At 40.8% G+C, this 12,917-nt stretch overlaps 1 protein-coding gene across 2 annotated transcripts in view; it reads right to left on the reverse strand.

Moving 5' to 3' along the window:
- CD96 (CD96 molecule) overlaps positions 1-12,917 on the reverse strand; it is a 93,906-nt gene that overhangs the window by 59,828 nt on the left and 21,161 nt on the right. For both annotated transcript variants that reach the window (XM_074404402.1, XM_039477381.2), the window contains exons 4-5: positions 10,564-10,771; positions 5,972-6,027 (exon numbers count right to left, since the gene is read on the reverse strand). In XM_074404402.1, the coding sequence (XP_074260503.1) occupies positions 5,972-6,027; positions 10,564-10,771 (264 nt within the window). The remainder of the gene's footprint in view (positions 1-5,971; positions 6,028-10,563; positions 10,772-12,917) is intronic.

Consider the following 12,917-nt stretch of genomic DNA (forward strand, 5'->3'; position numbering starts at 1 on the left):
GTACCCTTTTAGAACCTTCTGTATCTGTGGTGCAGTCTCAGGTGCTCACCAGTGCAAGTGACAATGGCTGGACATTTGGACTCAGAACCTTATTGTGTTGCAAAAGATGCTAGGAAAAAAAGGAGGCTTCAATACCTAGTCATTTAAAAAACAAAAACCAAAACACATATATTTGGAGTGGGGCTTAAGAAGATTGAGGAAACCACAGGGTTCAAGCTTTGCAAAACCTAAACCAAATAAACATGATTCATCAAATTCTGCACAAAACTGCTGGAGCTCTGCTGATGCCAATCAGTGTGGTTTTTAGATTCTGGGTCTGTTTTACATTGCTATTATTACTGTAGCTTCTCTTCCTTTGTGGGCATCTTAACTTCAAACTGTTTTTGTTTCCTGCATTTCATGGTAGGTAGTTTTCTTTAGATTTTTTCCCCCCGAATTTCTTTTAAACATAACAAAGGTAGCTAGTGATACGGACAAGACCCATGGAGATGATGGGGCTAAAGTATAAAGCACGAGCATAAAAGAGAGATGCATGAGGCTTGTGGAAAGCATGAACTGTTGAGTACATGCTGGGTTTTTTATGCATCCCTCTTGTGCCTTCTTATGCTACATCATCAGCTGTGAGTTGAGGGGCTCTTTGGCTTGACATCTTTTGCTCTAATACAAAAACCTGCCATATGGAAGGGCCCTGAAATTTACATTAAAGACTTTTCACATTGTAGTGCAGGAGTGAAGCTGTGTGCCATGTTGGAGGCCTGGCAAAATCTCGGCTTTGGGAATGCACAAGACACAACATTCACAGGTGGGACACTCTCCTTAGACATGTATGGCATGTCCACACCTGAGGGGCATCATACTTTTGGGTCTTTTGTATTTTACGGGAATACTAAAATTAGACATAAACTTTGTAAGTTTAACTAGTAACACTGGCAGACACAGCTCAAAACTGACCAAGTCCCTGAAGTATTTCCACACTGCAGGCAGCTAGTGTAGTGAATAGATAGCATGTGCATGTTGACTTCAAGAATTTCTAAGAAATGAAGGAAGGGTAGGAAATTGCCAAGACCAAACACTTTTGGTTGCTCATTCAACTTGTGGTTGAACTTGAAACACTAACAAACACTCGTGGTAGGTATTTTGCATACATTCTCTCATTTGATCCTTATATCGCCCTTGTGAGGTTGGCACCATTGCCCTCATTTACTGTTTAGGAAGTTAAGGAACTGAGTTCCTAGGGGCCAGAGTTAATAAGTGCTGGAAGAGAATTCAAACCTAGTTCTATGGGATTCCCCAGTCTGTATTCTGGGTTTAAAAAAATTATTCCACAGTGTCTGCTAGAATCGGTCACACAGCCGATTTATGAACATAAGAGAGTGGGTAAAGGATAAATAGTGGTTAGGGAAGAAATATTCCTGAAATGTCTACTATGTGACATGTACTCCATTAATGCATGAATTTAATCTTCCTAAGAACCCTGTGAGGTATTTGTTATTATCCCAGTTTTAGAAATGAGTTAGCTGAAGCTCGTGGGGTTAACTAGTTGATGAATGTATGTAACCAGCTAAGTAGTTGAATTAGGATTTGACACTTGTGCTGTCTGAAACTGAAGCATGATATCCTTCCATCATAATAATACTATTCTGCCTGGATACAGGCACACTAAATGTGCATCCCAGCTCTGCCCCTTGTTAGTGACTCAGTCAGTTGTTTAGACTTTTCAGGCCCCATCTGTAAATGACAGATTCCCTATCTATTTCAGAGGTTCTTTGGGAGCACTGCAAGATAAAAGCATGTGAAAGGATTTTGAAGAGTTAATAAATTATTAAAGATACAGCAGGGATTGTAAGAATATTAGAGCAAGGAGTTACTAATGTTTGTAAAGATCTGAAAAGTTTCATAGACAAGTCATGTCCTGTAGCTGGTCGTGTGGACTGGAGAAGGATTATTCACTAATTCTCTAGGGAGAAGAATTCTGACAAGTTTCATAGACAAGTCATGTCCTGTAGCTGGTTGTGTGGACTGGAAAAAGATTATTCACTAATTCTCTAGGGAGAAGAATTCTCCGGTTTTTTAGTCAGCAGTGAAGCAAGCAAGGGCAAAAAAGAGAAAATTTTATGGCGCATTAGGCAAAGTTCTTCTTTTTTTTACTTTTATTTTTTTTTAAACTGGGATTCTTGGATCCAATGTATGGTTCTATATCTGGATTGAGCCCATATTACCTGTAAACAGTGGCACCAGGAATCTATTACAGATCCTTATAAAAAAGAAAAACACCTACAAAGAGCTGTATAATTAGATTATTTTTGAAATGTAAACTATTGAAGTTCACTAATAAACTTAGAAATTAAGTTATGACAGAACAAAAATGATTAAATCTTTTGCTGGATAATCAGGATTATAATAATCAGCAGTGATGGAGTTTGGCTGTGTTCCCACCCAAATCTCATCTTGAATTCTCATGTGTTGTGGGAGGAACCCAGTGGGAGACAATTGAATCATGGGGGCAGGTCTTCTCCATGCTGTTCTCGTGACAGTAAGTCTCATGAGATCTGATGGTTATTATAAGGGGGAATTTTCCTGCACATGCCTTTTTTGCCTGCTGTCATCCATGTAAGATGTGGTATATGCCACCTTGCCTTCCACCATGATTGTGAGGATTCCCTGGCCACATGGACCTGTAAGTCCAATTAAACCCTTTTTTCCTGTATAAATTACCTAGTCTTGGACATGTCTTTATCAGTAGCATAAAAATGAACTAATATAGTAAATTGGTACCAGGAGAGTGGAGTGGAGTGAAAAAATAGCCAAAAATGTGGATGCGACTTTGAAACTTGGTAATGGGCAGAGGTTAGAACAGTTTGGAGGGCTCAGAAGAAGACAGGAAACTATGGGAATATTTGGAACTTCCTAATTTGGACTTGTTGAATGGCTTTAACAAAAATGCTGATAGTAATAAACAATAAGGTCGAGGTTGAGGTGGTCTTAGATGGAACTTATTAGAAACTGGAGCAAAGATGACTTGTTATGTTTTGGCAAGGAGACTGGTGGCATTTTACCACTACCCTAGAGATCTGTGGAACTTTGAACTTGAGAGAGATAATTTAGGATATCTGGCAGAAAAAAATTTCTAAGCAGGAACGTACTCAGGAGGTAACTTGGGTGCTGTTAAAGACATTCAGTTTCAAAAGGGAAACAGAATAAAAGTTTGGAAAATTTGCAGCCTGACAAAGTAATAATAAAGAAAATCCCATTTTCTAAGGAGAAATTCAAGCTGGCTGCAGAAATTTGTATAACTAATGATGAGCTGAATGTTAATCACCAAGACAATGGGGAAAATGTTTCCAGGGCATGTCGGAGATTTTGCAGCAGCTTCTCCATCACAGGCCCAGAGATTTAGGAGGAAAAATGGTTTTGTGGTTAGTGCCCAGGGTTCCCATGCTGTGTGCGGTCTAGGGATTTGGTGCCCTGCGTCCCAGCCACTCCAGTCATGACTAAAATGGGCCAAGGTGCAGCTTGGGCTGTTGCTTCACAGGGTGGAAGCCTCAAGCCTTGGCAGCTTCCATGTGGTACTGAGCCTGCTGGTGCACAGAAGTGAAAAATTGAGTTTTGGGAACTTCTGCCTAGATTTTAGAAGATTTATGGAAACACCTGAATGCCCAGGCAAAAGTTTGCTGCAGGGGTGGGGCCCTCATGGAGGACATCTGGTAGGGCAGTGCAAAAGGGAGGTGTGGGCTTGGAGTCTCTACTAGGCCACTGCCTAGTTTAGCTGTGAGAAGAAGGCCACCGTCCTTCAGACTCCAGAATGATAGACCCAACGACAGCTTTCACATGTGCCTGGGAAAGCTGCAGGTACTCATCACCAGCCTATGAAAGCAGCCAGGAGGGAGGCTGTATCCTGCAAAGTCACAGGGCCAGAGCTTGTGTCCCTAATGGGGCACCACCTAGTGGAGATGTTAGAAGAGGATCACTGTCTTTCAGGCCACAGAATGGTAGATCCACCGACAGCTTGCACTGTGTGCCTGGAAAAGCTGCAGACGCTCAATGCCAGGCTGTGAAAACAGCCAGAAGGGAGCTATACCCTGCAAAGCCATAGGGGCAGAGCTGCCCAAGACCACGGGAACCCACATCTTGCATCTGTGTGACCTGGATGTGAGCCATGAAGTCAAAGGAGATCATTTTTGAGCTTTAAGATTTGACTGCCCTACTGAATTTCCGACTTGCACAGAGCCTGTAGCCTCTTGGTTTTGGCCAATATCTTCCATTTGGAATGGCTTTATTTATCCAATACCTGTTCCCCCGGTGTATCTAGGAAGTAACTAAGTTGCTTTTGACTTTTCTAAAGGTTCATAGACAGAAGGGACTTGTCTTGTCTCAGATGAGACTTTGGACTGTGGACTTTTGAGTTAATGCTGAAATAAATTAAAACTTTGGGGGACTGTTGTGAAGGAATAATTGGTGGTTTGGCTGTGTCACCACCCAGACCTCATCTTGAATTCCCATGTGTTGTGGGAGGGATCTGTTGAATCCTGGCAGCAGGTCTTTCCTGTGCTGTTCTTGTGATAGTAAGTCTCATGAAATCTGATGATTACTATAAAGGGAAGTTTTCTTGCACATTATCTTTTTGCCTGTTGCCATCCATGTAAGACGTGAAGTGTTTCTCCTTGCCTTCTGCCGTGATTGTGGGGCTTTCCCAGCTATGTGCTACTGTAAGTCCAATTAAACCTCTTTTCCTGCATAAATTACCCAGTCTTAGGCATGTCTTTATCAGCAGCATGCAAATGAACTAATACAAGCAGTTATCTAAGAGACTAATATATGAAACTGGCAAAGGACACAAATATTTGGAGGATACACAGACACACACACACATACACACACACATATACACATGACTACACACACACACACACATAGACACACACATAGTGTCATGCAAAACCATCTCAATGAATCTAAGCTATGATTTGTATGCAACTATCAAATTAAATGACTCATATTCGGTGAGACAGAGATTGTAAGTTATTTAATGTTATTGATGCGAGAAGAAACTAGAATATGAGTATAATTTTCTCTCACCACATGTAATGGAAAATGTTAGAGAATTAATGAAAATATTTTTTATATACGGTTTTGAAAAGCTTGGCTGAAGTTATAAAACCACAAGAAAGTTGATTAACACAGATAATAGTAATAACAAGAAAAACAAGAACAATAATGTTTATTAAACAATATATGCTACACATTGTGCTTAGATTTTTTCATATGTTAATTTTTTAAAAACAACAGCAATGTGAAGATATTCTTATTATTCACTTCACATAGATGGAGAAACTGATTGCAAAGGCATGAAGTAATTTGCCCAAGATCACAGCCCACAAGAGGAAGAGTGAGAAATTGAGTCCAGATCCTAGTGACTAGAGGCTGGTAACTACCACCCAGAAGTTAGGTCAGTGGTCCCTGTTCAACTTTCTTTTTTCTCCTGCCCTTCCTCTTTACCACCAAAGACATAGCCAGGGTTCTGCAGTAGTACAGGAGGGCATATTTTCCCCTGGCATTTTGAAATAAAAACAATGGAAAAGTGGGTAAAGGAAATGGATTAGAACAAATTAAACATCAGCTGAGCAAAAACCTCATTCTTGCACCAGAATTCACACAGTTTTCTGCCCTACTTTGTCCTCACTATCCACTTCAATTTTTATTAAAGAGAAGTTTAAACAATTTAACTATTTTTTTTTTCTGAGAAATTTAAGGACTAAAAGTGCAGATCAAACATTCTGAGAGCCCTTAGTTGAAAAGTAAAAATACCCATTCACTTTCTAGAAAAAACTCAGCTTCCCTTCATCCCTATTAGCAGTTAATTGGCCGAGGGCCAAGGAGTAAAATCCTTTGAGAGGACATTCCTGGCAACTCTGCAACCCGACACACCTTGCACTTAATGCTATAGATTTTCAAAGGCTTCAATGTGACTCACCTCTACCAAGACATCCGTGGAGTTGTTTTCCACAATCACAGGAATTTCTGGTTGAGCTTAAAGGCAAATAAAACATAGTTAGTGACACTGAATGCCATCCTACCTGGCTACATGTGTGTGTGTTTGTGTGTGTGTGTGTCTATGAGAAAGAATCTTCATCAAATATTAATATTTATTAAACACCCACCATGTGTCTGGCAGTATGCTAGATGCCAAGGTAACAATAGTGAACAAATAATATTCACTGTCCTTTAGAAATTTACAGTTTCATTGGAATACAGATAAACAAACTAATAGTTATAATACACTGAGGTAAGTGTAATGATTGAGGACATGTAGGATTTGAAGAGAGCTTTTAAATAAATTTTCTAACCTAACCCCGGAAGATAGGAGGAGGCTTTTGGAAGATGTGATATGGTTATCAGTGATGAGTCAAGTAAAATTGGGAATGTGGAAGACTGGTGGGGCAAGTGGAGGATGGTTTGTTGGGAGGGAGAGAAAAGAGGAACATTCTACATGTCCAAAGGCTTATGATATGGTTTGGCTGTGTCCCCACCCAAATCTCAACTTGAATTATATCTCCCAGAATTCCCACGTGTTGTGAGAGGGACCTGAGAAATGTAATTGAATCATGGGGCTCACTTTTCCCATACTATTCTTGTGATAGTGAATAAGTTTCATGGGCTTATCAGGGGTTTCTGCTTATGCTTCTCATTTTTCTCTTGCCACTGCCTTGTAAGAAGTGCTGTTCACCTCCCACCACAATTCTGAGGCCTCCCTAGCTGTGTGAAACTAAGTCCAATTAAACCTCTTTTTCTTCCCAGTCTTGGGTTATGTCTTTAGTAACAGCATGAAAACAGACTAATACAGTATACTGGTACCAGTACAGTGGGGCAGTACTGAAAAGAGACCCAAAAATGTGAAAATGGCTTTGGAACCTGGGTAACAGGCAGAGGTGTGAACAATTTGGAGGGCTCAGGAGAAGAAAATGCTGGAAAGTTTGGAACCTTCTAGAGATTTGTTGAATGGCTTTGACAAAAATGCTGATAGTGATATGAACAATAAGGTTCAGGCTGAGGTGGTCTCAGATGGAGATGAGGAACTTGTTGGGAACTGGAGCAAAGATGACTCTTGTTATATTTTAGCAAAGAGCAGCATTTTGCCCCTGCCCTAGAGATTTGTAAAACTTTGAACTTAAGAGAGATGATTTAGGGTATCTGGCAGAAGACATTTCTAAGAAGCAAAGCATTCAAGAGGTATCTTGGGTGCTGTTAAAGGCATTCAGTTTTATAAGGGAAGCAGAGCATAAAAGTTTGGAAACTTTGCAGCCTATGTGATAGAAAAGAAAAACTGACTCTGAGGAGAAATTCAAGCTGGCAGCAGAAAATTGCATAAGTAGCAAGGAGCCTAATGTTAATTCCCAAGACCATGGGGAAAATGTCTCCTGGCCATGTCAGAGACTTTCACAGCAGCCCCACCCATCACAGGCCAGAGGGCCAGGAGGAAAAAGTGGTTTCGTGGGCCAGGCTCAGGGTCCCCATGCTATGTACAGCCTACAGACTTGGTGCCCTGTGTCTCAGGTGCTCTAGCCATGGCTGAAAGGGGCCAAAGTACAGCTTGGGCTATTGCTTCAGAGGGTAGAAGCCCCAAGCCTTGGCAGCTTCCACATGGTCTTGAGCTGGTGAATGTACAGAAGTCAAAAATTGAGGTTTAGGAACCTCTGCCTAGATTTCAGAAGATGTATGGAAATGTCTGAATGCCCAGGCAAAAGTCTGCTGCAGCAGCAGGACCCTCATGAAGAACTCCTGCTAGCACAGATTTGACTGCCCTACTGGATTTTGGGCTTGCATGGGGCCTTTGTTTTGGACAATTTCTACCATTTGGAATGGTTGTATTTACCCAATACTTGTACCCCCATTATATCTATGAAGTAACAAACTTGCTTTTGATTTTACATAGACTTGCCTTGTCTCAGCTGGGACTTTGGACTTGGACTTTGGGTTAATGCTGAAATGGGTTGAGACTTTCAGGGACTGTTGGGAAGGTATGATTGGTTTTGAAATGTGAGGACATGAGATTTGGGAGGCGCCAGCGGTGAAATGATATGGTTTGGCTGTGTCCCCACCCAAATCTCAACTTGAATTGTATCTCTCCGAATTCCTATATGTTGTGGAAGGGACCTCATGGGAGGTAATTGAATCATGGGGACTGGTCTTTCCCATACTATTCTCATGATAGTGAATAAGTCTCATGAGATCTGATGGGTTTATCAGGCATTTCTGCTTTTGCATCTCCTCATTTTTCTGTGGCTGCTGCCATGTAAGATGTGCATTTCTCCTCCTGCCATGATTCTGAGGCCTCCCCAGCCACATGGAACTGTAAGTCCAATTAAACCTCTTTTTCTTCCCCTTCTTGGGGTACGTCTTTATCAGCAACATGAGAATGGACTAAAGTAGCTTAGAAATAAAGTCTCACTATCAAGGTCCCTGAAGCGGAGCAGAGAAATATTGGACTCTTATTTGGTTGCTTGGCACTAGGAAAAATCAGGAAATATTTCAGTGATTTTATTGTTTTACTAGATTTTAAATGCCTCAAAGCCAGTATTTTATCCTTGTCTTCATCTCCAGCACTTAATAGTGCCCAGCACCAACTAGACATTAAGTACATCATGTTGAACACAGTGGCTTCTAGTAAATTATTGAGCATAGCAGAACAGCTTTCTATGACTCAGTGGCAAAAATGCTAAACCTGTAGTCATAGATGCTGTCAGTGCCTGCTACAGCCACTTGGCATTTATCTCTGCCCACCGAAGACCTCTTACTGGGGTAACTATGACACTTTGCATCATGATTTATTGAGATTATGGGAGCACACTTAGTCCACAGGTAGTAAAATTTGGGAGTCCCAGAGAGTTAATAGTGATAACAGATGAAGAACCCAGTTTTCTTACCCTCCATGTGGAATAACTCTGATGTGTGTCCTATGCTGCCTGCCAGTGAAACTGAGCTCTAAACTTATGGTGGTAACTGACATACTAGTGTACATTTTATTGTCTTTCTTCCCTTTCCTGACTCACTTTCTCACTCCCTTTTCTGACGGCCTTTTCCAGGATGGCCTTTCAAATAAATTAACTCAAATCCTTATCTCGATGTTTTACTTAAGGGGAACCCAAAACCTGTGGGGAGAGGTTTTGCGTTTTCTTCAAAATACTGAATTGTATGACTGCCAATAATAAGGCAATACGATTCCAAGTAAAAACAATTTTTTTTTGCATGCTAGCCCTTTAAAGAATCGAGGAACAATCTAGCAGCTTGTGTCCATAGGTTTGTGAAGCTATTTTCTCTTTATCTTATTTTCAAAAATAATTAATTACCTGTCCGCCTTACTGCTTTTCTCTTTGCCTTCCTTTAAAATTGACTTTATAAAAAATACAGATCTTTGTCACAAAAAATGAAAAAACATCCAAACCCAGGGGCTTCTGTTTATTAACAGTGTTTATTAATTAGTGGTACTTCCTTGTACCACTGGGGAAAATGGAATTTTAACCTTTCCTCCTTAAATTTACACCCTGCACATACTCTGCATTTTGAGTGAGGCCACAGTGGATTTCACAGCTCAGCTCCACTATCCTGAGAATGCAGGTTCAGAAGGCCATTCCTGAAGGCTCCTTTGCTGAAGGGCTGGACCTGAATGGTCTCACCCCAATGGGCTTTGGCAGGATGGCAGAGGAGAAACTTTTGCAGTTTCCCTGGGGCTATATTTATCACTTTCCTCTTCTCACTGACCTTGTTCCACCTTGCTCAAGCCAGCAACTAAGACAATTAGACAACTAAGCAATTAAACTTTGGCAGCTATAATTAAAGAGATTTCCAGTATTCTGAGAAATATTGAAGTTGTAAATAAGATAGTGGTCACCAGGATATTGATCTGTCTTCTGTGGTTTGAATGTCCATTCCAAAACTTGTATTGAAACTTAATCCCCAGTATGGCAGTATTGAGAGTTGGGGCCTTTCAGAGGTGATTGAATCATGAGGTCTCTGCCCTTATGAATGAGATTAGTCCATTCATGGAATAATGGGTTATTGGATTCATGAATTATGATGGGAGGGAAGTTGATGACCTTATAAGAAGAGGAAGAGAGACATGAATTAGCACATTAGCATACTCTGCCCTTTTGCCATGCAATACCCTGTGCCACCTTTGGATTCTTCAGAGAGTTCCCATCAGCAAGAAGGCTCTCACCAGATGCCTACCCTCGACCTTGGACTTAGCCTCCACAACTGTATGTAATAAGTTCCTTTTTTTTAAATAAATTACTCAGTTTCAGGTATTCTGGTGTAAGCGACAGAAAACTGACAAACACAGAAAATTATTGCTTTCTGTATGATTTTATTCTTTTAATGGAATCATCATTCTTTAGCATCCTACCCTCATCCTCATCCCCAAAGAGAATGACAAGGATCCAAGGAAACAGACTCCAGCACTGTTACCCATTATTATGCTCTGCAGCATAATCGAGTGCTTCCTCCTCAGGGAAGAGCATGGCAGGAGACAGGAGGATGTCAGGAAGTCTATAAAACGTAAGTCCTTACCAAAAACCTTGACAGTGGTGGAGCTCCTCAAGATTTTGTCAGGACTGACTCTAATGTGGCAAGAGAACTTCCGCCCATCATCAAAGATTTGGACTGGAGAGAGGTGGAGTCTGTAGTCTGTGCCAAGCTTGACTCTATCTTTAAATAATGTGGAATTGCTGATGAGGTGATCTTGGGTGATAAGTGTTTCCTGAGTTCTATTATATTCCTGGTGAGAAAAAATTGTTACCGATTATTGAGCCTCAACTGTGCCAGCTCTGGACTAGGCATTTCACAAGCATTGATTCATTTATTTTTTGTAAAACAGAGAGGAAGAATGAAGGATTGAAATTAAGAGAGATTTAGTATATTACTAGAGAAGGTGTCATATACTTGACTTTCAGTTAAAAACTATTGTGACCCTATCCTAACAAATGGAAACGTTCTGCTTTTCTGACTAGACCTTCTCCATCATAATGTTCTATAAACTGTATATTTGGAGTAGGATTTGAGGGCTGGAATGGCGGGGGCACTAATGGCAGATTTTAATTTTCATTTAAGACCTTCTGACATCTTACTGCTAAGGTGTGCTGAGAAGTCTGTATCAGTGTGAAGATTTCATAAAATCTTCATTTCAACTGAATGATTACAGCTATCCCTGAATTCCTTTAGAAAATGACTCTTTTCAGCTCCTCCCCAAGACTAGGATAATGTAAAGTGGGGTTCTTAAGGTTATGCAAGTGAAATGTTGGCACCTGACAGTGAGTACCTCCTTAAATTTTGTTCTCTGGGCACCTCCTTGCCTCCTTAACCACAGGCTCATTCTGGTCCTAACCCCATTCCTGTTCTTCTGTGTTTTTGTTAGCTTCAAAGAAGATGGATGAAGAATAGGCTGAAAATGTTAGTCTGAATTTTGGATATTTGAAGTACTTGGTTCTTCTATCTTATATCGTTTCTTTGGTTTGTGATGAAAAGCCCTATTCTCTTCATGCTTGGAATTTCCTTGAACAAGCTCCCTGGCATGTCACAATGTTGGTTGATGTCAGTAAATGTGCTCACTAGGGGCCCAGTGAGGAGGGGATTCTTGAGGAGCCTAAGGGAAGAGGATGGGTTAGGTCTTCATTGTACTGTTAGTACAACTCAGTATCCTCTGTTGAGCTGCTTTTAAAACACCGTCATGCACAAGCTTCTCTTGTAGAGATTCTAAATCAGTCTGTCTAGGATAAGGCCATGGCTACAGCAAGTGTTTTTAAGGTCCTCAGGGTATCCAGGGCTGACATCTACTGGCCTCACTCTAAACAACAGATGAATCGTTGTCCACAGGCATCAGGGGAAATGGAGGGAATTAAGATGAGAAGGGTAAACAGAAAAGCACTCAGTGGGCGGAAATATTACAAAATAATGATAAGGTCTATGAATTGGAATCTCTAGTTTTAAAAATGAGGCAGATCAGGCTACAAGAAATGGAAACCTCATGAGTGAGTGAATTCAAGTATGGGCAGAAGCAGAGGAACAATTAAGGCAGACTTCTTAAATAGTTTAGTTACAGAAATAATTCCGAAATATACTTAGTAGAAACTCTTATGTAAGACAAGATTCTTCAGCTGAATCCAGCTAGGATTTGTGTCAGTCTTGCATACAGATAGTATTGTGTTATTGCCTGCAAATAATCACACTCTGCTGAAGTATTTCTCCTGAAGCAATGTACATACCTTTATACCCTTATAAAGAAGGACTCAAGAGTCCATGCTGCTGTTTTTCTGATGAAGAAGAGCATGAGAAAAAATGGAGAAAGACTGTATTACGGAGACAGGATCCCCCAATGGAGCTCTAAGTATTGGGTGGGCACGGAAGAAGAAAGTGGGTGCATGTCACTCAGCCGCTGGCTGGTCTGGAGGTCAGTATTTAAGAAGGCAGGTGCAGATCTTTTGGCACAGGTATGTTTGGCAGCCTCTTGCTTTTGTGTGTGTGTGAGGATTTTAGAGTTGAAAATGCTCTTTGGTCATTTATGATATGACTGCCATTTGGAACAGTTTTATCCACTGTCACTTTGCTGTGGGATAAAGCGCAGTTACATGCTGAAGGTGGAGACTGGTGAGAAAATAATGCATTTTTCTTTATTATGTAGCACACTGTGACTGGGTGGTTTAGTTGATAGAGAAAAAAATACAAAACCTTCCAACTTATCCCAAGTTCCTGGGCAGTTAACTTTTGCAGAAAGAAGGGTTTATTCCTTCATTGGGAAAGATGGGATTCAGTTGCAAAGAGTGCCCTGTAACCTACAAGAGAAGGAGATACTGAGATATTCTAAAGTCTGCAGTTATAAAGGGGGCCGTGGCAAGAACTTCCATATGAGTGGCTGCCTTCACAGAGCA

The sequence above is a fragment of the Saimiri boliviensis genome, chromosome 8, assembly GCF_048565385.1.
Source record: "Saimiri boliviensis isolate mSaiBol1 chromosome 8, mSaiBol1.pri, whole genome shotgun sequence".
NCBI lineage: Eukaryota > Metazoa > Chordata > Mammalia > Primates > Cebidae > Saimiri > Saimiri boliviensis.